Genomic DNA, 27,871 nt, shown 5'->3' with positions numbered 1-27,871 from the left:
CTGTGCTTTTAACCACCATGAGGGTTGCGGGGGAAGCGCAAGTGAGCCTCAACTGCAATTATGGGCATCTCTAGATCTGTACTGTTAATGTATGAGCTATATGGAAATGTAATTAGATGAAATTAAACATTCAGTTCCTTGGTTGCACTAGCCACATTTAAAGTATTCAACAGCCACATGTCGAGAGTGGCTACCATGTTGGGCAGCACAGACACAGAACACTTCCGTCATCACAGAAAGTTCTACTAGACAGTCTGTTCTAGATAATTCTAGGAAGTATTAGCCAAACATAAGACACGAACTCAGCTGTCACTGCATGGATTTTTAATTAAATACCACTTCATAATGTTATTCACACCTAGTACTTTTTTTTTTTCTGAAAAATAAGACATGCCATAAGTCGTGAAGTTAACAAAATATAAGCATCCGCACAGAATATATTCTAAGGTGACTTCATTTACACCGCTTCTCAGAGAAACACACAAGTAACCTTTTGTCTGCCCATCAGCCAGTGTTGGAACATGCCGGGCTGGTTCCCCAACACTAGCCTGATGGAGTCCTGTATCCGCGCAGCGCCGTCAAACTGGCTGGTTTCCACTAGAAAAGCAATGGAGAGTCAGCTCTCCCTTCTCTACCCAGAATTCAGCTCCACACAACAAGATCTGTACAACCTGAACCTTGATGTGACAGCAACTGAAGTTTAACCCAAGTTTGGTGACCTTGCTTTAGGGACCTGGGCTGCTCGGAAGGAGACCGAGGTGTGATATTTAACATTGCTTGCAACATTCAAGAAGACTTGGGGACGTCAGAGCCGTGAGTAACAATAACGAACCAGGGCTATGAGTGGAAACCTGATGCACCCCTTCCCCATCCTAACAGCCAGTGCTGCGTATGGCCATCAGCAGACAGTCCATTTATACCACGGGACAACGATAGGGAGGAACTAGCCTTCACATCAGCTGTGCTTCCTGACTACTCAAGTGACCTACGTGTGGCTTCCACTCAGGAAACCACCATTTAACTTTCTGCTCAGCCCTTTCAAGGCTCAGCTTGGTGGGATGACGCCACTGCCCCAAACCCTCAGGCAAGGGAGCTTCCCAGGCCTCAGCAGCAGTTCCTGGATCTGCAGGATCCCATGATCCACAGCCGACCTGAAATTACAGTGCATTTTATTTACTCATCTCAAGAAAGCCGGCTGGCCCAAGGCTAAAAGGCCCATACCAAAAGCAAGGGAAGGAGGGGGGCAGAGCAAGTTTGGGAGCGTATATATGCCCAAATTATTACTGATCACCTGGGTTTGACACATTGAAATAGCCTCCCTGCTCACCTTCTCTTTCTCCCTCCTGCCCCCACTCCCAGCTTTAGAAAAATCATTTGGGAAAGGAGGAATACACAAATAGCAGTGAAACCTGATTTTAATTTCTGCTTTTTGTTTTTTGTTCTTGTGGGCTCGGAGAAGGTAACTCATTCCCCCTTCTGATTCTTCCTCCACACTGAACAAGCCCTCCTTTTCCATCAGGGCTGATCCTGCCCTTCTCTTCCTCATGAACCATCAATGGCTCCCATGTCCTCTTGGATACACTTTAAACTCCTTAGCCAGGTATTCAAGACTTTCCATGATTCGGCCTCCACTGCTTATCCTTTTTTTTTTTTTTTTTTTTTGAGACATGGTCTCATTGTCACCCAGGTTGGAGTGCAGCAGCATGATCATGGCTCACTGTACCCTTGGCTTCCTGGGCTCTAGCAATCCTCCCACCTCAGCCTCCTGAGTAGCTGGGATCACAGGCATGCCCCACCACACCCGACTAATTTTTTTTTTTAATTTTTAGGAGAGATAAGGTCTTGCTATGTTGCCCAGGCTGATATAAAACTCCTGGGCTCAAGTGATCCTCCAGTCTTGGCCTCCCAAAGTGCTGGGATTACAGGCGTGAGCCACTGTGCACAGCTTCCACTACTTAGCTTTGAGATTCGTCTCCCACCACCTTCCCTGGCTCTCCTTTCTTTGCCCTGCTCCTCTTATCTCTGTGCCTTTGCAAATGCTGGCCCCTCTGCCTCGGGGGTGATCACCCTACTTTCATATGCTTTATACAAATCTTAGATTTGCCACCCATCTATGAGTGGGACCAAAATCATCTCCACTTCTGAATACCCCTTTGGGCTCAGGGTCCGAACTTTGACAGGGTCTCCATGATGGTCATTTTCTGTGGCCCACGACCGCACTTCACACCCATCAGAGATTCCTGGGTATTTGTGCCTCCCTCTGCTGGCCTGGAGGGCAGGAACTATGTCTTATCTTTGTAGCTTGGGTCTTCCAAATGCTTAGCACATAGTAAATGCCTTATAAATCTTGTTGAATTGAGTTGATCCCCATCCTAAGGGAAGGGAGTCCACTGCCCGCTGCCGCCTTAGGTAGTTAAGACCACACAATACAGAAGTGGTTAAGACACAATACAGAAGTGGTTATCACAGACAACAGATGTCAGTTTTTGAAGTCAAGGTATTAAATCAGTACTAAATCAGTATTAAGCACAATCCACAAAGATAAGTGATCTGTCACACTGGTCTATTAACACTGTTATCATGCCTATTAAAGGCTGTCTAGGGAAGCGGTGAGTGTAGCTCTAAGTAGTATTCACTGGATGGAGAATGCCACAGATCCTATGGGGATTATTTAACCTTCCAAAGGAACCCTAGGGAGGAAACTTTCTGGCAAGGTTGCATGGGGCCCTGGGGGTTTTAGCAGAACATCTTTTTAAATTCTTAAGCTTTCCAGGTGTGAACTCTCAGGATTGTGGCATCGTAGCAGAGTCACTGGTGGTACCAGTTAAGAATGCAGACCCCTGGGCCCCACTCCAGTCCCACTTAAGAGTATCTGCAGTTGGGGTGCAGGAATCTGCATTTTACACACACTTCTAGGGGATCCTTATGCCCACTAAAGTCTGCAAACCTTTCTCTGCGCCTCTCAAAGTACACCATCAGTCTAGGGGAGGACAGTCACATACGCAGCCAGGAAGAAAGCAACAGCCCTGTTTTTGAGAATGCTTGCTTCTCCCAGACATACATGCGTGGGGATGAGGACCCAGAGAGTCTCTATTGACTTCAAGGAAATTAACCAGTAACTTGAGCTTGGCTTGTGGCTCTGTAATGGAGAGACGGAGGACAAGTGAAGAGGCTGTCTCTGAAATGAGCATCCCCACCTTTCCAGGGGGCACTGGTATGCAGGAAAAAATAACACATAAGATGGCCAGATTTTCTACCTATCCCTTTTTAAGTGGTGAAATCACCTTTTGTAAGAGTAAGGGGGACTTTTCTTCCTTAATGGGCTGAAGCATCATCACCCTCTCCTAGCCTCCTTATTCTTCCCCTTCTCCTAACTTCCTAATTCCTTTGGGAGCAGGAGGCAGACAAACAAGTAGTCCTCACAGGACCAAAATCAAATTCGTTTTCAGAGTAGATCCAATTTGAACATATCAAGCACATCTTCCCTCGAAGGGCACAGATGACTGGAAGGCAGATGTACATTTCTGAAACACAAATGGCAGGACCTTCCACCCAGGGTTGGCCCAGCCTGCCATGTGAAGGCAGCACAAGTGCTATCACAGATACGGCACCAGGAGTGTTGGGGAGAGATCAGGCATGCACGTGAGGTGGAGGAAGACGAGATTTAGAGGTGTCCAGCCTTTCGCTGGATTTGAGAATTAACAGCAGACTCTCCGTCTTGTCTTAGCTCTGAAGGATACAGCAACCTTTGGTCACTGTCGGAGGAAGCTCAGTTACCATCCTCAAGGATGGTAGAAAGGCTTTCCAAATCCTGCTGGGCTAATCCAGGCAGAAGCTGGATTCTATCCCGCCCACCTGGAATAATGCTTCCATCCCCCCACCCTCATCATCTGAAATTTCCAAGACCAAGATAACGCATCCTTTCCCAGGGACAAAGGCTTTCTGAGATCATGATCCATAGCGTTCTCAGTTAAAAACAAAATGAGACTTGAAAGGCAAGTTTTAGGATTCAGGGTTGAACCGCTGTCAGCCTGGTGGGGACAGTTATAAATAGAGGGAGGCGAGTCTCATTCCTTCTTGGTGTGCTCTAGGACTCGGTAGGGGACCCCAGAGGCACTCCTGGAGCCGTGCTCTTCTTGCATGACTGGCAGTGTGGCCGGAGCGTAGATCTCGGAAATGTTGTCATTGTTTTCCAGAGCCCCATAGGAAAAAGAAGCTTTGAGGTCAGGCTGGACAGTCATCCCTTTATCGTGCATGTTCTGCATACCTGAAATGAAATCCATTTTCCCCAAATCATTACGTGGTAAGGGGGCCAAGGAGGCCGCATCTCCCTCTATCCTGCCACAGACTAATTATAGTGCTCAGCAGCTAATCATGTGCATTGTCAATTTCCCGAATGCTTTAGATTTAAAAGAGAACACCCACAAATACACACTGGAACTATTACGGTTGCTAAGCAACAAGAGATGAATCTTCAGGAAATATGCACACAGACCAGCTGCTGTCAGGAGGAACCCTCAGTTGGCCTAAAGTGAGGTGGGAATGTCGGTGTGGGCCCCAGGTGGAATGGAACTAGCACTGTGCTTTGACCATGGTAGATGCCAACGCTTCACTGCTGAATTAAATCAGGATTCAGGAAACTCTGTTACACCGTCGAGGAAAGAGAGTAATTTTTGTGCATGGGCACCTGAAGGTGACAGAGGCATCATGATGCCCAGAGACAGCATCTTGGCCTTTAACTTTAAAGTCCCTGCTACACATATAGGGGAAGGTGAGATTTGCTCATTATTACTTCTGGGTACTTTGACAAGGGATTCCTATTTCCATTTGAGGGCAAAGCCTTTAATCTTTAATTCCTTTATCTTTGTCCTACAATTCCCCTAGTCAGGTCAGGAGGGACGTGTTTTGTTTGTTTGTTCATTTATTTATTTATTGAGACAGGGTCTTGCTCTGTCGCCCAGGCTGGAGTGCAGTGGAACGATCTTGGCTCACTGCTGCCTCAACCTCTGGGGCTCAAACGATCCTCCCATATCAGCTTCCCTCCCGAGTGGCTGGTGCTACAGGTGCATGCCACCATGTCCGGCTAATTTTTGTGTTGTTTTGGTAGAGATGGGGTTTCACCATGTTGCCCAGGCTGGTCTCAAACTTTTGGGCTGAAGTGATCCACCTGCCCCCACCTCCCAAAGTGTTGGGATTACAGGTGTGAGCCGTTTCGCCAGGCCGGTTACTTTTGAGGCCAACTTTTCCTGCCAGGGAATTAAGACTCTTCAAATTCTGCCTTCAGGCTGAGTCATAAGAAATTGAATGCAATGAAACTATGATGATAATAACAGCTGACATCTAACTATTTAATATGCCCTGAGCACTGGGCTAAAGGACTTTCTTTTTAAAGGCAGAGTCTATGTTTTCCAGGCTAGTCTTGAACACCTGGGGCTCAAATGATCCTCCTGCCTCAGTCTCCCATAGCTGGGATTACACGTGTGAGCTATGACACCCGACTGGGCTAAGCACTTTAAATAGTAACGGTAACAACAATAGCAATGACAATGGTTATGTGTATTGAGTATTTAATTGGTGGCAGATACTGTTCCAAATAGTTACAAAGTTCTATCTCATTTGATCCTCAGGATGACTGATAAGGAAAACGAAGCAGCAGAAATGACGCACGTAATTTGCCTGAGATCACACAGCTAGTAAGAGGCAGTGCCAGGGTCCAAACTCGGGGCTTTCAACTCAGAAGTCCATACTCTTAACTGAATGCTATGTGGCTTCCCTATGTACCCGCACTTAATCTCCAAACAATCCAATGACAGAGATGAACTACTGTCCTCATATTCTGGAAAGAGATTCAGAGAGGTGAAGTAACTTGCCCAGGGTCACACAGCTAATGAGAGACCGAGGTGGGATCTGCCACCAGAGCCTGTGCTCTTATCCACTCTGCAAACGGCCGGGGAAGACCCAGTCCGTGAAAGGCCCTTCGGCTCCCTATTGCGTAAGACTTAACTGATGGTTCTTTGAAGGGCACAGTTTAAGAGTCTGTGGTTTGGATTTTGGGGGAGGGCAGAAGAGGGAAGTGGAAGAGCTGAGGAGGTGCCTGTCCTCAGGCAAGAGAGTTGGCTTAACAGGCCTGGTTTACCTTTTGGATTTTGTCAATGCCCTCCAGCCAAAGACCAACGGGAATACACCTCCAGTCTAACAAATGTGGGTTTATTGACACATTGCAATGTGAGAGGTGGAGGGGGTTAGAAAGGAGTTATTGTGGGGTTGGCTTGGGCTAGGTGATTTTGGGGTGGGTTCAAGGAAGTGAGGCTTTGCTTTGGGTTGGATGCTGTCAGGAAGCAGGGCTAATTCCGTCGTTGGGGATCTTAGTTTTTATCTAGAAGATGACTAGATTGGAGCTAAAGCTGTGACTGGTAAAGAAGTGGCTGTCTGTCACAGCCAGGTAAGAGGGAGGTTTGGTGTTTTTCATGATTTGGACAATGTCCATTTTTTGTCTGTGTTTAGACAGGATAGCAGAGTAGTCCTGTTTGTGTTCTTTCATTTATTTATTTATTTATTTTTAACTTTAGGAAAAAAACCCTTTTCTTCCCATTCCACCTGCTTGTGTCCTGATCTGTCACAGCTGCAGAGTGGCCTTGCTTGCTGTTGATGTTCTGTGAAAATGTTTCTGCTCAACAGGAGAGGGCCAAGGCCCGGCTGAGAGTGCCAGGCCAGCTCCTGGAGGTCAGGGGCTATTTCTCGTTCTCATTTTTAAGAAGTCTTTCGGTGCATGAATTACTCAAAGGCTCTCCAAATAGTGATGTGGTACATTTCTGGAATTGGAATACCTCTTGAACAGCAGTTGTCTGTTGTGAAGATACGAATCTAGGTAGACAAAAGGCAAGGTCCTAATGCTGACCAGGGAAACCAAGTGGCTGGAAAAGCACCTCTGTTTAGGCTGAGACTGTTCAGCAGTTTTATTCTGCATGTTCTACCTGCCACCAGGTCAAACAAATGTGTGAAACTTGCAAAGGTTTTTAAAGCAAAAGGGAAGTGAAACCAAATGTAACCAGGCATCTACCATGTCCCAGACACCGCGCAAGAGGCCTTTACACATATGACCACTAGCCTGAAAGAAGGAATCCCAGTTACAAGTGAGGATGAGAGGCCTTGGAAGGTCACACAGCAGGAAGCTGGTAGAGCTGGGATTTGAATCCAGGTCATCTGAACTCCAAGCCCACGCTCTTCACAGGACAGAACACCTACAATCGGAAGTGTCCTGACAAGCCACTGCAAGGGCAGGGTCTCCCTGATTCAACAGCTGACCTCCCACTGGTCGCAAGGTACAAAGAAAAAGCTGAGAGCCACACCCACAAACAGACCACAGAATGTTGATATCTAAGATTACCTTAGGTTACCTCTGTTTTCCACCAGAAAATACATCTATCTATCTATCTATCTATATATATACACACACAAATACTGATATTGATATATACACATACATAGTTTATAAACACACAAACACACGTATACATACACATACTTGCACACACAGAGTTGACACCTCACCTATCTGGAATTCAGCTATCCAGCGCCCTCATCTATCCGGAACACAGCCGAGAAACAAGGAAGTTAGCAAAAAAGGAATCTGAGCAGCCAGATTAGACGTTTAAAAAGTTCATGCACCAAAGCTCATGCACTTAACTCCTAGTAGAAATCTTAGGCCCCCAACTCAGAGCTCCTTCATTTTGATTTTATTTGTAATTTGAACAAGTTGGGCTGAAGGAGCGCATTGACATTGAGTTGCTATACTCAGGCAGGCTGGCTACAGCAAGAAGGACACACAACAGCTTAATAACGAGAGGAGGAACTAATATAAAAAGTACACACATAAACCCTGGGGCCATTTAATGTAGGGGCACACCAGTCAGCCCTGAGAACACACCTGCATCACAGGGTTACAGCATGAAAACCTCTTGAGTAAGCAGTCCTCTAGACCATCAATGTGTTTATATTTTGTTCATGAGATTGTGTTAATGAAGGACAGGAGATTATGTTTTAGAGACAGTTCCATCTTGTATAAATAAAATTAAAATGTTGAGTTAAGTGCGAAAGCTAATGGTCACCAGCAACCTACAGAGTTTAGGTCAGCAAATCTGAGGTTGGTCCAATGTCTTAACTTTTCTAATCTGAATTCCTTTAGGCTAGACAGGCACTCTCCAGTCCTCCACAGGTCCCACCACTCCCTGCTGGGCAGTATTTGGCTGATTCACATGTTTATGTTACTGTCAGGGCTTACAGGCATTTACATTCGTGTTTCTCAGTATGAATCCTTAGCTCGCTATGAAATTAGGCTTTCCAGAATGATCTACTCCCTTGTGGCATCCAGCGAGTGAGATTATAATATTTTAATTTCATTCCACTCATTTTCCTTCCCCTCTCTGATCATTTCATTCCAACTAGATGAATGGATTTTTCCATTTGCAGGCATGAAGCCTGGGGCTGCAGATCCTATAATGAGTATGAATCAGAATTTTCTTTAAAAGATCCTCAAATAGACACGGAACTGGCAAGATGTGCTCAAAACCAACTGAGGTGCCTCAGCCGTTGCCTACCCTTTTGCACAAGATTAAAAAAAAAAAAGAAAAGAAAAAAGACAGTGAGAGAACAGTCACACGATAAAGGCACAGCACAGCAGTTGGTTGTCTCTTTTTAAACAGGAAGTGCAGTCATTCTACATGGATGGTCAGCTAGACCCACGGGGCTTTAACCTTACCTGGCATGGCATCCATGGAAATATAGGGCTCAAATGGAATGGCCTTCTTCCTGTTACGCGTGATTAAGAAGACGCCCAGGAACGCGATGAGGCACCTGAGGAATGGAGATAAGACAGGAAGAGAAATAAGGCCAGGAGCAAGGTCAGGGAGGGACACACTTTCAGGCTCAGGTGATGCGAAAGAGGTAAAAAGGCTTGCAGGCTGCGGAGGAAGGCTCACCGCCCAAGGAGCCCTGAGAGGCTGCCAGCCTGGGATCAGCAGGAGCAGATGCAAGTTGAATAACAATAGCTGGAGTGGCCTCACATGCCCTACACTCTCCATGAGCTGTAATCAGAATAAATTAGACTCTCCTGGGCGAGCTTCTCATGGCTCTTCACTTCCATTTAATCAGGATTCTCGGAACCTTGCCTTTTAAAACTTGTTTTTTCTTTTTTTAATTGAAGTCATTCGTTTCAATCACTACTGAAGTATAGATAGTAAAAATCAACAAAAATTGGAGCGTCCGTGTACTCTTGGTCTCACTCGGCCAGGCAGGGGTATAGCCTTCCAGGTTATTTTTTGTTTTGCTTTGTTTTTTCCCTTTTTCCTATAGCTTACATAAACAAGCACACTTTCCAAACATTAAGGTATCATTTACAAGCAGCAAAATGCACCAACCCTAGATGTCTAGATGAATGGATTTTACTTGTGGAATCATCACCCAGGTCAAGACAGAAAATACTTCCATCCCCCTCAGAAAGTTTTCCTGGGCCCCTTTCCATTTCTTGCCAGCCCTTCCCCACTATCCTGACTTCTCCCACCATGGATGAAATTAGTCTGTTCTTTAATTCATGTAAGTTAAATCATACACTATGTACTCTTTTATGTCTGGTTCCTTTCATTTGATAAAATGTTAAGATTCATCTTCTTTTTTTATTTTTTATTTTGATCTCTTTTTGAGATAGAGTCTCACTCTGTTGCCTAGGTTGAAGTCCAGTGGCACGATCTCAGCTCACGCAACCTCTGCCTCCCAGGTTCAAGTGATCCTCCTGCCTCAGCCTCCCGAGTAGCTAGGATTACAGGTGCCTGCTACCATACCTGGCTAATTTTTTTCTGTGTCAGCACCTATGGACTGGCCTCAAGTTTTCAAAATGGCAGCATGGCATGCTATTATCTAGATATGGCATAATTTTTTAACACCTGTATTCTACTGCTGAGCATTTCTATTATTTTCTTTTTTTTTTTTTTTTTTTTTTTGAGACGGAGTTTCGCTCTGTCGCCCGGGCTGGAGTGCAGTGGCCAGATCTCAGCTCACTGCAAGCTCCGCCTCCCGGGTTTACACCATTCTCCTGCCTCAGCCTCCTGTGTAGCTGGGACTACAGGCGCCCACCACCTCGCCCGGCTAGTTTTTTGTATTTTTTAGTAGAGATGGGGTTTCACCGTGTTAGCCAGGATGGTCTTGATCTCCTGACCTCGTGATCCGCCCGTCTCGGCCTCCCAAAGTGCTGGGATTACAGGCTTGAGCCACCACGCCCGGCCTCTATTATTTTCAATTGTTTGCCTATACAACTAATTTAAAAATTAATAAATAGCCCCATACATGTGTCTTTGCATCCCTGTTGAAGCATTTTTTCCAAGATAAATGATTAGAATGGAATACTGTATCAAAAAGTATGCTTGTTTGGATTTTTGTTGCTGTTGTTAAATTTTCCTCCCACATTAAAGTATGCTAACAGTGTGGTAGTGGGCTGGCCTCCTCATCCTCTTGCCAATGTGGAATATTAATCCTGTTAGTTTTTGCAAAAGGATGGTATCTCATGTGGCTTCAATATGCATTTCTTAGATCCGAGGTGAGGTTGAGAGACTTTTCATGTGTCAAAATGTGATATTTGAGAAATGCCAAAGAGATTAGAGTCCAAAAGAGAAGAAAGGGGAAGATAAAGCCCTTAGAGGAAGAAAATGCTCACCTCTGGGGAGAAAGCTCCCAAACCCCACAGCTCCTCTGACTCTAAAGGATGGGGCAGCTGTAGCAATAAGAGAGCAATAGAGAGCGGGGCAACCTGCTTGGAATTCTACACACAACATCTTGCGGCCGGCAAGCAGGACAGGACTCACCCCAGTGCAAACATGCAGATGTGCAGCACATCCTCCCCGATGAAGTCCAGGTAAAATATTGCACCTGCAGCAGCAAATCATAGAAAATACCGCTGAGCTGTTTTCAAGTCATCCATCTGCAAGTCTGTCTAGGATTTGGCTAAGCTCTCTTCCCTTTAGGAAACCAAAACGATCAAAACTTATTATGACTGTGCCTTACAAGAAGAATGGAATAAAAGCCATTCTTTTATTCCATTCTTCTTGTAAGGCACAGTCATAATAAGTTTTGACTTATTATGGGGATCAGGTTGTCAACTTTTTTCCACCTTAGGCCCCTCTGATCTCCATGTTTCTTAACTTATATTGGGAGATAATATTAGATTCACAAAAATGGTGTAGAGTCCCCATGCACTCTTCCTCCAGCTTTCCCCAGTCATGTCTTCCATAACCACAGTGCATAATCAAAGCAGGAAAACGACAATCAACACTTACTAACTAAACCACAGACCCTATTTACCAGTTTGTGCCTGCAATCGTCTCCCCTCCATCTTTCTTAAGATGGATAAACAAGGCTTTGTGCTTACTGTTGTTAGAGCTTTCTAACCACGTATGGCCAGTAGATGCCAAGTCTGTGGGTCTACTCCTGTGGTATGGGCGTGGGGTGGGCCTACTGCCTCTGCCCTGAGCCAGCCTTTGTCTGGAATCATCTCACCCACACAGGCCTCCAGCTGTATTCCTGAGCTCCTGATTCCCTGCCTTGACTTGTGTTCTCCCTCAACCATGGTGTTTGTGATTTCTTTCAACCTTGACTGGACTTCACGCTTCTTGACCATGACTTAGCTTATGGCTTCTGGCTGCTCTGGGTCGATGCCTCATGGCCCCTGGTGCTGCTCACAGCATGAGCCCTGGAAGCTGTGTGCCTTGTGTGTGCCTCCTGTGTAGACAGGAACAGCGGCACCACTTGTCTTAAGTGCTGTGCAGAGCATAGGGCTTTACAGCCAGGCTTTCATCAAAGGAAAGCACTTAGTTCTTACTGGATTTTTTACTCTGAAGATTTCAATTACCTATCGTGCCATTTAAACAAACAAACAGCTTTATATGATTGCAGCCTCTAAGGCCACTACAGAAAGAAAATGAAAAAAAAATTAGAGGTGAAATAGAGGAAAAGGGGGCTGTAATGCTAATGATCACTTATTGAGCATCAATGATGTTGCAATGCTATACATATTCATGATCTCTAAAATTATATAGAAGAGATGTGTGGTCACTTAGCCAGTGGGGGTTGTGGAGTTAGAAGATAGCAAAACTTGTGAAAGTACACACAGTATGACATAGGGCACATTTGGATCATTCCTATTACAATTCTCGGAGGTAAGCGTTATCACTCCCATTGTATGAATGTGGAGCTGAGGCTCAGAGAGGTTAAGTGATGTTTGCAGAGCTGATGTGTGTCTGTGCAGGTGTGGATACAAACCTGGGTCTCTCTGTCTGGAAATCCTGCACATTCTCCATGAACCCATACACCACTCTACGGGGAGAACGAGTCAGCAGAATCAGCCTCTCTCCAACCTGGGATAATACCCTGCTGCTAAAGTAGAAGACAGAAATCTAGCAATGGACCACCCTTACCTGCTGTGATAGCAATGGTTGTGGACAGAATGTAGCCCACGCTGGCAATCAAAGAGGAGTCATACATCTGTGAGGCTTGACTCAAAAACCTTCAAAACAAAAGCACTCCAGTCAGTGGGCTGTGGAGATGTTGGAAAGGCTAAGAGCTGACAACCGTAGAGTTTGGTTTGAAATATGAAGATGATACATTTAGGAACGTTCCTTGGGTTTCTAAAGATGCCACCCTCATGTTACAGGGCACCGTGTATCCCTGGTCTGGGGTCCATGCTTGATTCCCACTCTTCCCCTAGACACACAGCTAAGGCCCATCCCCATTTCCCAGCTGAGCCATGCCATCATGGTCTCACACCTTTGGCCGCATGGTTCCTGTCACCTGAAATGCCCTTCTCCTCACCCCCCTGTATCCCCACCCCACTAAAAAGAGCCATTCCTGCATCTCTTATACCCCTGCCCCCAGAAACTCTTATAGCCCTAATCACGTTCTGCCTAGTGTTGTTATTCTTTTCAACAAAATTTCTAATTTGAAAATAATGTGATCACTGCAATAAATATAGGAAAAAGAGAAAATTAGAGTCCTTCCTAATCACTCCATCTATGATAAAAAAAAAACTCTAATTTTGGAAGATATTCTTTGCCCTTTCTCTGCATAGTTGCTTACACCATGCTCACCACTCAATTGCTTTTATTTTTTTACTTCGCTTTGTGGCCTGGGCTGGAGTGCAGTGGCACAGTGATAGCTCACCACAGCCTCTCACTACCGGACTCAAATGCTCCTCCTGCCTCAGCCTCCTGAGTAGCTGGGTGTGAGCCACTGCATGCAGCTTGGCTGTACTAGTTTGTTCACTGGCTGTCCCCCAGCCAGGCCTGTGAATGCCTGAGGGCAGTGAGTGACTACCCTCACCGTCCCTGGGTGCTGAGCACCCTCAGTGGGCTGCACTGGTTAGTGAATGAGTAGCTCCTTAGGAGATGGGCGGGGCCATCTGAGCCATGTCTGTGACACCTGGAGTGCTCAGCGCAGGGCCTTGGACTGGCAGGGGCTCCCTGGTGATGACTGCAATTGTTGTAGTGGGACCAAAAATAATAATAACCAAAATAACAATAGCAAGGCCAATAATCATAGAAGCAGCTCATGTTTACTGGGCATTTCCCTAGAGACGTTCTCCGTTCTCCTAAGAGCTTCCTGTGATTCTCTTAAGTAGGGACTGTTGTTCTCATCAGCAGGTGAAGAATCTGAGTCTTGGAGAAGCTGAGTAGGCAACAGCAGAGCAGAGCGGTGACGGCATGAGCTGGGGAGCCAGACACCTGGGTTCAGATCTCAGCTCTGCCACTTCCTAGCCTCTTACCCTCTCTGCCTCAGTTCCTCATATGCAAAGTGGGGATAATATCCTCTATGTCAAAGGAGTGTTGTAAGGACCAAATGAGCTGGTTCCATAAAGCACTCAGAAAAGAGCTGGGCTCACACCAAACACTGGGCCAGCAGCAGCTGCTCCTATGGTCCCTGGAGGCCATGTAGCTGGTGGACCTTGAGTCTGAGCCTGAGCTTTCCAGGCTGAATCAGCCTCGTGTGCTGGTGAGGCCTGTGTACCTACACAGGTTTTGTCACCTACAACATTCCTAGAGCCTCTCCTCTTCCCAGGCCCTCTGTTGGGCTCCAGGACTCAAACGCAAACAAGACAGGCCCTGTCCTCAGGCTGCTGCCTTTTATTTAACTTCATGCTTAGGAAGAGGAGGGGGTACTTTGCCTTCCACTCAGGAAGATTTGGAGGTGATATATTGAAGGCAAGAAATGACAACTTTTCTTTCCAACCCAGAAGACAAGCAGGTGCGTCCTAGGGATGGCCATGCTTCCGAGGCCCCCGAGATGATCACCTGCCCCAGAGAAGATGGGAAGTCTGCTCCAACCACAAATTTCTCACATTCTGGCCAGGCGTGGTGGCTCATGCCTGTAATCCCAGTACTTTGGGAGGCCAAGGTGGGCAGATCACTTGAGGTTAGGAGTTTGAGACTAGCCTGGCCCACAACGTGAAATCCCATCTCTACTAAAAATATATAAAAATTAGCCGGGTGTGGTGGCACACACCTGTAGTCCCAGCTACTTGGGAGGCTGAGGCAGGAGACTCACTTGAACCCCAGAGGCAGAGGTTACAGTGAGCCGAGATGGCACCACTGCACTCCAGCCTGGGCAACAGAATGAGCCTCCATCTCAAAACAAACAAACAAAAATTTCACATTCTGAGGCAGCAGGGAAAAACCCATCCACTGCTGGCTTCATATTTCTTTCTTTTTTATTTTTTAATTCTTGTGCCTCAGCTTCCTGAGTAGCTAGGACTACAGGCATGTGCCACCACGCCCAGCTAATTTTTTTGTTTGTTTGTTTTGTATTTTTAGTAAAGACAGGATTTTACCATGTTGGCCAGGCTAGTCTCAAACTCCTGGCCTCAAGTGACCCACCCATCTCAGCCTCCCAAAGAGCTGGGATTACAGGCGTGGGTCACTGTGCCTGGCCTGGCTTCATCTTTTGAGTGACCCTCCAGGTGACAACTCAGCAAATTAGTAGCTCCTCTCTCCACGCTGGATGCCAGGCCCTGTGGCATGTTCGGCCCTCCTTGTAGCTTCACGGCATACGTCATCAGGTCCCCAAAAGAGAAGCAGCCCGAATGGTGGGGCTCAGCATGAAAAGGATTTGTAACTCACGCAGCCTGATAGACGGCGGTTGCCACCATGCACACAAACATCACGTAGAAGATGGGGTAGTCAAGCTGCAGGTTCCCTTGAATGGACAAGACAAGCATCCCGGCCACAGCCTTGACTGTCACCACCGTCATGGAGCCTGCAGATGGGAGACAAGGGTGAGTGGGGAGCCTCAGGGAAATTCAGAGAGTTACGTCCGGAAAGCCAGTCTATAACCCCAAAGGACTTGGGGAGACAGAGGGGAGGGAACAGGAACAGAGTCAAGCCAGTAGTTTGCATGGTGACAAACACCGTTTGCACTGGGTCTCGTGTGCACCTCTCCCGTGGACTCCCATGCTCTGTGCTGACTACACCCTAAAGGAGGGAGGAAAGCCAAACTCCTGAAGGGAATCCTAGATGTCACTTCTAAACTGCCAAGCATGGGCAGTAAGTTCAGTTCTCTGAGGCTCAAAGTGCCCAGCACTGTGGCCAAAAGGATCCCTGAGTGGATCAATGAACTCACCAGTCTCATAGCAACCACAGGAAAAATGTGTGCTGTGTAAACAGCTTAGGAGTTGTTGGGGTTTTTAGTGCTCAGTCACTTGTATTTTTTTGTTGTTGTATTTTTTTTTTCCTTTTTGCGGAGAACAAGGTCTCGCTATATTGCCCAGGCAGGTCTTGAACTCCTGGGCTCAAGCTATCCTCCCACCTCTGTCTCCCTAAGAGCTGGGATTGCAGGCGTGAGCCACCGCACCTGGCTGGTCGCTTGTATTTTTAAAAACATTTCTCCAGTGTTTTGGAAGGCACACCCCTGTGCATATGTGCAAACATTTCCAATATGTGTGTACTTATTTTCAAATTAAAGTCATGTGACCCTGTACTTAAATGGTATGCACGTTATAAAATTTGTACAGGAGTATAAATTAAAAGGCAGAGAAAAAAATGATTGAAGTTCTAATACTCTCTCTGTGTACCCAGCGGAGCATCCTGCTCACCTCCCTGTGGAGACCCTCGCTCTACCCTACTGTTCAGAAATGGCTTCTAACTACAGACCATCAGACTGCCCTGCCAAACAGGAGTTAGAGACAGCCCCCAAGAGAGGTCCAAGTGAAGTCCTGGTCCCAGCTGCTCTGCTTTGCTTTCCTATTCTTCAGCTTTGGTTTATTTCGCTTTCTCCTGCCAATACCCACCCCCGCCCACAGTGTCTCTTGGGCTCCTCACCCATTAGGCTACAGTTTCCAAACACCGGCAGCCACTTAAGCACTTGTCATCAGGGAGTCCTCCTTAGTGAGAAGGGGATCGGCCAATGGCCTCAGAACCTTCTGGCCTTCCTACATAAGAGGAGAGGATGTTTCAGGGCCGTGATCCTTCCCATCCACTTTGAAAACAAAGTCATTGAGGAATGAAGGACTGATTCATGCTATGATGTGGGTGAACCTCAGAATCATCATGCTCAGTGAAAGAAGCCAGTCACAACAGGCCACAAAGCATATGACTTTATTTATGAAGGAGTTCAAAAAGGCAAATCTACAGGGACAGAAGGTAGCTTAGTGGTTGCCTGGGGCTGGGAAAAGGGGAACAGGGAGTGATTGCTAATAGGCACAGGATTTCTTTTTGGGGTGACAAAATGTTTTAAAATTAGATTAGGATGATGGTTTCACAACTCTATGAAATACTAAAAACCACTGAATTGTAAACTTTAAACAGGTGAACTTTATGGTATGTAAATTATATCTCAATAGAGCTGTTAAAAAATTAATTAATGAAACCCTGTCTTCAGTGACAGATATCTATTTGGCTGATGGCTTGTGGCTGTGGTAGGGTGCACAGTAGGAAGGTTGGAAGAAAAGTGCACAGTAGGAAGGTTGGAAGAAAAATGTACATGCACATATTAGGCACCTGTGCACATCTCATTTAACCCCTACTCCCTTCTGTGACTTGGATGTTCTCATACCCCCCTTTAGAGAAGTGGACGGTGCGGCTTAAGGAGCGAGGGTCACTAGCCTGAGGCCTGAGACACAAGACCAGCGCGGCAGCAGGCTCCACCAGCCCTGACACCAGCCTGCTCCTCCACCTCTGTCCGCTTCTCCTTCTCAGGAAGGATGGATTCCCCACAGCTCTATTTAGCTATAAAATTATATACAGTTCTAGCCAGGCACAGTGGCTCATGCCTGTAATCCTGGCACTTTGGGAGGCTGAAGCAGGGGGATCACTTGAGGCCAGGAGGTCAAAGCTACTGTGAGCTATGATTGTACCACTGCACTCCAGCCTGGGTGACAGAGTGAGACTGTCTCAAAAAAAAAAAAAGGAAAAAAAAGGAAAAATTAATATGCAGTTCCAGCCTCAAGGTGATTCAGGAGCTATCTCTTCCACAGCACCCATCTTTGAATCCAGAATGAATTCCTAAGCTCTGGTAGGTTTTGCATGGATCTTTTCAGGGCCCAATCACTGGGGCGTGTTCTACTTCTGCCATCTCTGAAACAACGTAACTCACCTCATCCTCACTCTGCTTAATTCTTCCTCATTGGAATTGTTATTGCCCAAACTTACATAACCTATGAATTTGGCTAATCGTTTACTGCTATTTTCTCCCTTTAGATTGGAGGCTCCTGGAGGACAGGAGTTTGTCTCCAGTCAGCAGGGACTCAGCTCCCCAGAGCCACTGATGGAGACAGAACAACCTGAGCCAGTCTCAAGCAGCTTCTGTGTCCAGGGGCCAAAGCTCTGCAAACAAAACCCACATCTCCATTTGGTGCTTCTTGGTGGTGGCAAAACTCAATCATCTAAATGCCAACTTACCGAGTAACGCCACCAAGAGAAGAATCACGACAATGTTGTTGGCGTTCTTCTCCTTGTAGAAGTAGAGCAGCAAGCAGAACAGAATGATCTCCACCAGCTGTGGAAGGCAGCGAGCAGGGGGTCAGTGGGGACCACAGAGGTAGGCGAGACCGGGAGACCCTGGTGGGCTGGGCCATCATCAGAGTTACAGGGTTGAAAGGGAATGACTGAGCTATGAGTCAGCATTTCCCAAACTACTGTTAGACATTCAGGGGAAAAGGGAAACACAGAGTGAATCTCTCTAATCCCTGGCTAGTACTGAGAAGGAATTCCCCGTTGTCCTGAGGCTGAAGCTCTGAGGGTGAGGTGCTGCCCTCATGTCCACTCTTTCTTGGAGGGCCAAGATTCATCAGGCTGAGAAGGTTTCTTTCCACTCCACTGCTCCATGGGTATCCCCATTAAAACAATGGGTCAGTCCAAGAGGGAGACACTTGTTCACCAAGCTCTTTGGTCAAGAATAAGAAGTCAGGTGCGGTGGCTCACTCCTGTAATCCTAGCACTTTGGGAGGCTGAGGCGGGCGGGTCACCTGAAGTCAGGAGTTTGAGACCAGCCTGGCCAACATGGTGAAACCTGGTCTCTACTAACAATAGAAAAAAAAAATTAGCTGGGCGTGGTGGCATCTGCCTGTAATCCCAGCTACCCAGGAGGCTGAGGCAGGAGAATTGCTGAGATTGTGCCACCGCATGCCAGCCTGGGAGACAAAGCGAGGCTCCATCTCAAAGAAAAAAAGAATATGAGTATATACTCCCTGTGCCCCCAGCCAAGCTTCCAGTGTGAGGTTTAACAGAATAGAATGAGGAAGGCATGTGGAGTCAGGGAGACCTGGGTTTGACCTTGGATCTGCCTCTAAACTAGTTGTGTGACCTTGGGTAAGTCACTTAACTTCTCTAAACCTTAGTTAACCCTGTGGGAAATAGAGATAAGAATTCTTTTTAAGGAGTCCATAATCACAGCTTACACTAAATGACGTCTCCTTGTATGCCAGGTAGTGTTCTAAGCATTTTATCTACCTTAATCTCAAGAAATCAGCACAAGAACTCTAGGAAGCAGGTACTACCACGATCCCGTGCATGACACAGAGGAATTTAAACCTGGACAGTCTGGCTCCCAGGCCCATGCACTTTCCTGCTAGACTACACTGTCTGGAGATGGGCGGCCCAGTGCCTGGTGTTTAGAAGTGCTCTATCAGTAGAAACTTACCATTAGACGACGGAAAGTCCGAGTTTGAGAAGCTCCCCCTCCTCGTGTCGACAACTTGTCCTTGCCACCCCTTAAAAGCCCAGATATTTGCTAACACTTTCCCAAGAAGTTAAGCCAGCCCTAGCACCCAGTGCAACGAAAGCAGAAAACTTTGACAACAGCCTAGTCGCATTTGCCTACCCCAAACCCCTTATCAAAGCTGATTTAGTATAAAAAACAACACAGAAACATTAATGGGCATTTTGAAACATTTAAAACATTCCTTCTAATTAGAGACCACTAAAACACAGCTGCTTTCATTTCCCTCTGTTTCTTCTTTGTCTTTGTTCCAGGGAATCCATATTTTATCAAGTTGTCATTATAGTCAATGCACAATTTTGGACTGGGCTGTTTTTAGTTACCATAAACAATCTTCGTGTTGTGTGAAGTTGTCATAATTATCTTTAATTGCTGCAGAACACTTCATCAAGTGGATGTGTTGCCAGTCATCAACATTCCCAACCACTGTGCCTGCATTTGAGGGGCCCCAATTGTTCAGCCATTCTCCATGATGCTTTTTTTCTTTTTCTTTTTTTTGAGACACGGTCTCACTGTGTCACTCAGGCTGGAGTGCAGTACTATGATCATGGCTCACTGCAGCTTTGACCTCCAGGGCTCAAGCTATCCTCCCACCTTACTCCCCTTAGTAGCTGGTACTACAGGCACGTGCCAACACACCTGGCTAATTTTTAATTTTTCCTAATAGAGATGGGGTTTTGCCACATTGTCCACACTGGTCATTGTCCACACTTGAACATTGTCCAAGTTCCTAGGCTCAAGCAATCCTCCTGCCTCGGCCTCCCAAAGTGCTGGGATTACAGGTGTGAGCCACCACACGTGGCCCATTCTCCATGATTCTAAAATGAACGCGGGAATAGCACTGGATATTATATCATGAGATGGCTGTGCATATGCGGTGCCTCCCAACAGTCCATGAGTTCTGTGGGCATGTCTCATTTATTTTTTATAACCATAGTGTCGAGCACACAGCAGACGCTCAATAAATATTGACTGAATTTGGTTTGGCCAAATCTCTCCAGCTGGCAGCACTGCCTCCTGGTCATGATGAAGTAAGACAACAGAGTCATTCACTGAGCACTTACCACGTTCTGGGTGACTTAAATGCTACTTCCTGGATCTCCCAATAGCAATTCTAAGTCCAGAGATTCTTGCCATTTTACAGAGAGGGAAACAGAGAAGGAAAGCGACTTGGCTAAGGCCACACAGCACTTAGAGGATTGAAGCCCAAGACTTCCTGAAAAGGCCTGTTCTGGGGTAAAGCTTTGCCCAAGGAGGCGGTCTTTTGCTCTGTCACCAACTACATCCTGGGGCTGGCTGCCAGTTGGGAAATGACACAGCCCCCATTTCAGGGGAAGTGATCCTCTGCCTTGTGGATAAACTGAGGAAAAAGGATGTTCCAGGGCCTCTAGACTCAGAGGAAAACAGTGAACACCTTTGTTGGCAGGCCACGGGGAAGGAAGATGGCACCTGAGGCCAGGTGGGCCCAGCCTTCAAATCTAACTCTGCTTTTATGGACTCTGAGCAGGTCAGCTCACCTCTTAGAGCCCTGGTTTTCTCATGCATAAAATGGGAAGAACATTTACTTTATAGGGTTAAGAGAATCTGGGATGATATATAAAAATGTATTTAGCACAGTGCAGGGCATGGAACAAGAACGTACCAATAGCTTTATCAAATACTTTAGATGTTTTCCTTAATCAGTAGATTTATAGACTTAAAATGGGATAGAACTGGGGCAGAGGACTGAGCTCTGGCAGAGGGGTTAGGAGACAAAGTTTCCTGTGTCTCCTGGGCTTCTACCAGCAGTGTGATACTGGGAAAAAAAATAAAATAACATTCTTAAATTGTTTACAGTTTTAACTTTTTCTTCCCCTTACCATCAAAGTTTGAAATGGTTACTGTAGACATTTTGGATAATTCAGAAAGATGAAGAGGAAATAAGAACTGAGTCATAACACTATCTGCCAGAGCCAACCACTGATGGAATTTGCTTTCCCATCCAGGCCTTCACAGATATATTACATGACCATATCTATACCCACCTCTAAAAAACAAAACTGGCATCAGACTATATAATGGTTTTGATATTACTCAGGACATAAATACAACAAGCATTTCACCATGAACTGCATGCTCTCCAGAAGCACGGTCTTTCATGCTGGTACAATGTGCCACAATTCACGGGACGCCCTATTGCTGGGTATTCATGTTTCTGGTTTCTAGGACTTGATCTCCCTCCTGCCATCTCAGGGGGAAGGACTGGAGGCTTCTCTTACCATGTACAAAAGGAAAGGCCAGCTCACGAGGTGCTTGGTGACATTCTCGCCCGTCATCTTCTCGTGACTGTTGGGTGCAAATGTCACCAGCAGGTAGGTACCCACGACAGCCAAACCGCAGCCAACAAAGGACAAGACATAGCGCCCTGCGGGGAAGAGAGGCTGTCACGGACTCATTGTAACAACAGGCCCGAGATACAGTACACATTCTCAGCCACGAACAAACAGGCTTCTCCTGCAACATACCATGACCTGTTATTGTTTGTATTTTTGGTTTTTCTTTACTTTAAAAAATAAATGATCTTCCTTAATTTTGTTAAAAAAAAAACACTTAATGTAAAAAAAAACAAAACAAAACTTTAATGAAGTATAACATGCATACAAAAAGTGCTTGAGGAATTCTCCCAAAGTGAACACACTCATGAAACCAGCTCCCAGATGGAGAAAGAGAACATGAGTCAGATCCTGAAATTTCTCATTTGTGAAACTGATCGCTCGACCCCACCCTCAGGGTAACACTATCTTGACCTGTAACAGCACTGATAGCTTTTCCTGGCTTTGTGCTTTATATGAATGGACCCATACAGTGTGATCTCTTTTGTATGTATCCACTCAACATGTTTCTGAGATCCATCTGTGTTGTGGGGCACGGTGGCGGTTCATTCGTTCTCACTGTGTACGGTGATCCACTGTGTAAATACAACACAATTTATCCATTCTACTGCTGGGGGGCATTTGAGGAGTCTCCAGCCTGGAGTTATAAAAAATTATGTTGCTGTGAACATTCTCGTACACGTCATTCGAGAAACACATGTATGCATTTCTATTGAGTATAAAATGAGGGGTGGAATTCCTCCATAGGATATGTGGATGTTCAATTTGGTAGTTAGTGTCAAATGTTTTTCCCAAGTGGTTGTCACAATTTACACTCCCACCAGTAGAGCAAGAGAGTTCTAGTTACATTCTTGTCAACACTTACATTTTGTCTTCTTCATTTTAGCCATTATAGTATTGCACTGTGATTTTAATGCACATTTTATAGGTAACATTTTAAAACTAAAATCACTTTATGGGCAAATAAACCAAAAAAACAAATAAAACAAAACATAAAGGCCAACCTTCAGAGCTCAACATGTACCTTTTAAAAATTACCTCATCCTTTCCCAACTGGTTATTTAACCTAATGTCAAGGGAACTATATAATAACTATATAACTACTATCAATATTCTACTCCACAGACCTGTCAGAGACTGTTAGTAGTCCAGGTGGCATGGCTCTTGTCTCTTCCCTGGAGTCTTGTCACACTCCTATTGAACTCTGTAAGGTTGGTGAAAAGCCTCCAAGGTCCAGCCCAGCCCCAGGCAGCCAAAAAACAGCTGACAGTTCTAAGCCACACTTATGGTGACCACAGGCCTCTGGACTTTTCTGGGATAGAACTAACTTTGCCTATTTCATCCCACTGTCTAGAGAAAATGTGATTCTATGTTAAACGTCTTTTATCTTTATTCTTAGTACTAGGCCTCGTAAATGTAGGAGGTGTTCAAAAAACGGTTGTTCAATGGTTCAATGAATGAATGAGCCACAGTTAAGCTCAACAAAGTAAGTCTGTTATCTAAAGTTTTCTTCGGGCAGGGATGGGTCTTACTCATCTCTACACCTGCAGTGTCCAACACAGGTCTAGCACTGAGTGAATGTTTGCTGAATGTAATGGAACTCCAGGTAAGACAGCCATGTTCAGCTGTGCAGGTTGCTTACTGCACAAGGGCACCTGGCTGAATGGGTGAGATGGGCTGAAATCCAGCCCATGCTCTGCTCATCAAGGCTTGTGCCTACAAAACTACGAATACCCAGAGGGGCCTTCTTTTTCCAAGTCACATAGCGTACTGCTTGCACTAGCATGGCTCTCATCCTAGGACTACCTAGAGTATTCCCAAAGGGATGCAAACTTCTATACTGGTCTTAGAACCAGCGCTAACCCCCCGCCCCATCATTAAGACTACTGAAATTCAGTCTGTCGTTTGGTCTTCTTGGCAGTAGCTCCAAAGTCTCTACTTTTTTCTTTTGGCAAAGTTCTGCTTTTTTTTTTTTTTTTTTCAGAGTAAAATTCTTTTCTTTTTGGGCCTCTTGGTCCCACCTTGATCTTATTCTATATCAGTGATGCAGAGTGGTCCCCAAACCTGGCTGTATATCCATAACATCTTGGAAATTTTCTCTCCCTGAAGTTCTGTTTTAAAATTTTTCAGATGTACATTAAAGTTCAAAGAGTTGTATAATGAGTACCCATAGTCCCAACAGCTAGATTCTAAATCAACCTTTCATACTTGTTTTCTCACATATCTATCCATCTCTGTATCCATGCATTAATCCATCTTATTTTTGATGCATTTCAAAGCAACTTGCAGACATCAGTATACACTTCACCCTGGTGAGCTCTGTAAGAATGCCAATGCCCCGGCCCCAGCCCAGAGCTCAGAATCTCTGAGGACAGAGCTTGGGCCACCATCACCTCACTCCTCAATTCCTCAGTATGGCACATAAGGTCTACACATCAGCCAGTCCTCCACGTCTCCCTGATCTCACTCTCACTTTATTCATTACCCTCTGGCTACACAGCCTTACTGAGACTGGACAAACCAAGCTTGTTCCTGCCTCAGATCCTTGCACCTGTGGCTCCCGGTATGTGGAAAACCCTGCCCACAGACCTGGGGATGGATATCGCCTTAGCATTAACTGGATCTGGGCTTCAAAATCATCTCCTTGTGTAAATTAGTTCAATGATTGTGGAAGACAGTGTGGTGATTCCTCAAAGTCCTAGAGGCAGAAATACCATTTGACCCAGCAATCCCATTACTGGGTATATACCCAAAGGAATATAAATTGTTCTATTATAAAGATACATGTGCACATACGTTCACTGCAGCACATTCACAATAGCAAAGACACAGAATCAACCTAAATGCCTATCAATGACAGATTGGATAAAGAAAATATGGTACATATACACCATGGAGTACTATGCAGCCAAAAAAAAAGAACAATATCATATCCTTTGCAGGGACATGGATGGAGCTGGAAGCCATTATTCTCAGCAAACTAATGCAGGAATGGAAAACCAAATACTTCGTGTCCCCACTTGTAAGTGGGAGCTGAATGATGAGAACACATGGACACATGGTCGGGGACCAACACACACTGGGGCCTGGTAGAGGGTGGAGGTTTTGGGGAGGGAGACCATTAGGAAGAATAGCTAATGGATGCTGGGCTTAATACCTAGGTGATGGGATGATCTGTGCAGCAAACCACCATGGCACACATTGCCCTATGTAACAAACCTGCACATCCTGCACATGTGCCCCTGAAATTAAAATAAAAACGGGGGGGAAAATCACCTCCTCAGAGAGGCTGACCCTGATCAGTCTAGGAAAGTGTTCCCATCTCCCCAGTCCCCAAAAGCATTCAATTTTCTCTGAAAAACTCACTACAACCTAAAATTATTTCATTTAGTTACTTGTTTATTGTTATCTCTCCCCTCCCCCAACACATACACACACACACACACACACACACACACACACACACACACGACTATAATCTCTGTGAGCAGAAGCCCCATCTATCCTACTGCTGTGTCCCCAGCACCTATAATACAACATGGCACTCAGTAGGTGTTTTGGGGGGAACGCTTCTTCCCAACTCCTTGGGTTTCCATGTGGAGAGACCTCCATTAAAGTGACACTTCTGCCTCTTGCCCTGTTGGTCTACATTTCTCAACCTGGATGGAGCTAATCTACTTAAAAATTAAACACTGGGGCTTTGATCTTTTTTCTTCCTTCTCTGGCCCAAACTATGTGAAGCAATAATTCTTGCTAAGTGTCTCCACTCTGTAAACCCAAGTGTTTCTTGGGGGGACCCACCCAAGGTCTGACTGGGAGCTGGAGGGTCCTGTGGGGAGAGTGCAAGGACATTCCCTTGGCTGCTCACCTAAGCAGCTTCATGCTTTAATCTAGCTCACCTAAAATGCCCTCATCTAGCTTTTATTAGGAGTAAAGCATGACTTCTGATCGCCTGTGTTTGACTCCCATTGCTTTAGAACTTGGTCCGGGAGAGAGGGTTTCTTTTTTTGGGCCTCCTAAAATCCCAATAATAGATGCTCAAAATTGATCCAATGGGGTGGATAAAAGTCCATTTTCAAAAGCTTCACCGATGATTCTGATGTGTGGCCAGGCTTGATAACCCCTGATTAAAAACTCCAGCTTTCAGGAGCCTGTTGAGGGCAGAACATAGAACCACAGAGGAGAGCAGCAGGCAGATAACCTCTGAATTAGAGTGAACTGGTTTTACAATTTAAAAATAAAAGCATTCATATAAAATTAAGGACACAGTTCAAATCCCTGAACTTACTCAGAAAGTCTTTCGGTTTCCACTTTTCCTTGATGAATATGATTCCTATGATGGCACTAGCTGAAAAATGAAGCACAAAGAAAAGGGAATTGAGGCTGCTGTCAGTGAAAGGGCATCCCTTCGCCCAGGCCCTCTGTGTGGCTCCTTTGCGTTGGAACTTGGTACTTCCTAACCTGTCACTCACGCTGCAAAGAACTTAGTTCCTGTGTGATTCCATCTAGGAAAGGGAGGCTCAGAGAGGAGCCTTCCTTCCTGAGGATTTCCTACAAGGCCAGAAGCATTGAGTACCTGCTGTGTGACAGGCGATTTACACAAGTTATTTCTGGCATGTTCACCCTTGGGGGTGGGTACTCTCATTATTCCTATTTGACAAATGGGGACACTGAAGCTGAGAGAGGTAAAGGGCCCACTCAAGATCATGAAGGTGGTAGGGGAAGGCAAGACTTGAACCCAGGACTGCAGGAGGCCAGGGCTCTTACTTCTTCCACCGTAACACCCACCTCTGACATTTCCCCGGCTCTTTCCTCTTCCTGGTTCTTCCATGTTCACAGATGTACTCAAACACCCCTGGGACTGCCCAAAAGAATAGGGCTGGCAGTCACTGTGAACAGACCTGGATCACTCACTACCCTAGTTCTGCCTCTTCTGGCTGTGTGTCCTTGGATATGTCACTTCACCTGAGTCTCAGTTCTCTAATCTATGAAATACGGTGTTAGATCCAGCTGGCACCAGCTCATAGAATGTTAAATATTTTGTTAAACATTCAGAAAACCATCCGCAGTTTGAAATCAGCCACAGTAGGAGTAATAATGTCTATACCATATAAACTGGCAAGTGCTACAAATCAGGTCTTCCTTTTCTCCTTTCCACTTTTCTATCCCTTTTCTCCATCTCTCCCTCTCCTCTTCTTTTTCTTCTCCTTTGTCTCTCTGAGAGGTGGTTTACCAGCACACCATTGAAAATTACTTTTCTGAATGATAGGGGTAATTCAATGATATATGTAAGTCATTTGGCACACAGTCAATCTCAATAACTAAGCTAGTATTATTACTAAAAGTACCTGGAGCAGTGATGGTTAAGTCATAGATATCCAATAAGTGATAATCATTATTATTTTTAATATTACTCCTCACTGGATGACTTCAGAAGCTCTAGGGCCCCTTAATTCCCAGTGGCTGATATCTGAAGTTTTATCATTATAACTTGGCCTCTTTAAAAAAATAAAAGAATTTGGTTATTTGAACCTTATTAAAATTCAAAGACTAATATTTAAAGCACCAGTCACTTAGACACTTATTTCTCATTGGGAAAAAGGTTTGGGAGCCCTCTGGAGATACCTGCAGTGGGCAGAGCAGAGTGATAAGGCTACAGGTATGATCACATAGAGGGGCTGGGGAGTAACATAACAGAAACACAGAAAATGGCCCGGAAGTAAGACAATAGGGACAGGCTGAGACTCTGGCAAACTACTTGCCTCAGCTAAAGACATTCAAATTACATTAAAAAAATACTGTGTGGGAAAAAACACACGCCATGTCTGAGGACCTCATTGACTTTGTAAGCTGTCAGTTCACCAACCCTGGTTAGAAAAAACAGGGCCTTACGACAGGATCAGGGAAAGTAAATAGGTTTCTTCTCCTTTGCCAACTCCTGGTGATTGGTAGTGACTGTTGGAAACACTGAGAATTCTGAGGCCCCATCTCTGCTCTCTGGGAGGGAGTGCCATGATTGATTAATAATCTCTGCCTTGAGCACAGGAAGGGAGGGGCACATAGTTACCATGCATCTGCCATCCCTTGTATAGAAGAGAACCTCTTAACTCAAGGAGGAATAAGACCCAAAATATGACTTTCCCCTTTAAGAGCAGAGGAGAGCATCTGGGCAGAGTAGTGCTTGCCAGTAAAATAGAAAGAAATATTTCAAAGCAAGTTCATTGTCCTGGCTGCTATGCATACAAAAAAGC

At 45.5% G+C, this 27,871-nt stretch overlaps 1 protein-coding gene across 3 annotated transcripts in view; it reads right to left on the bottom strand.

Annotated features, from left to right (window-relative positions):
- Nucleotides 1–309: 309 nt before the first annotated feature.
- Nucleotides 310–27,871, bottom strand: part of NIPAL3 (NIPA like domain containing 3) — a 55,130-nt gene continuing 27,568 nt past the window's right edge. For 2 of the 3 annotated variants that reach the window (XM_003891336.4, XM_017958294.3), the window contains 8 exons: nucleotides 25,909–25,968; nucleotides 21,507–21,652; nucleotides 17,931–18,027; nucleotides 15,156–15,291; nucleotides 12,462–12,550; nucleotides 10,854–10,917; nucleotides 8,759–8,853; nucleotides 310–4,267 (listed from right to left, as the gene is read on the bottom strand). In XM_003891336.4, the coding sequence (XP_003891385.1) occupies nucleotides 4,068–4,267; nucleotides 8,759–8,853; nucleotides 10,854–10,917; nucleotides 12,462–12,550; nucleotides 15,156–15,291; nucleotides 17,931–18,027; nucleotides 21,507–21,652; nucleotides 25,909–25,968 (887 nt within the window). In that variant the 3' untranslated portion in view covers nucleotides 310–4,067. Of the gene's footprint in view, nucleotides 4,268–6,526; nucleotides 6,865–8,758; nucleotides 8,854–10,853; nucleotides 10,918–12,461; nucleotides 12,551–15,155; nucleotides 15,292–17,930; nucleotides 18,028–21,506; nucleotides 21,653–25,908; nucleotides 25,969–27,871 lie in introns of those variants that run through there. The other variant, XM_009201815.2, reaches the window with a different exon arrangement.

The sequence above is a fragment of the Papio anubis genome, chromosome 1 (assembly GCF_008728515.1).
Source record: "Papio anubis isolate 15944 chromosome 1, Panubis1.0, whole genome shotgun sequence".
NCBI lineage: Eukaryota > Metazoa > Chordata > Mammalia > Primates > Cercopithecidae > Papio > Papio anubis.
Note: the sequence above shows the minus strand (reverse complement) of the source record. Positions and strands in the feature narration are given on the sequence as shown.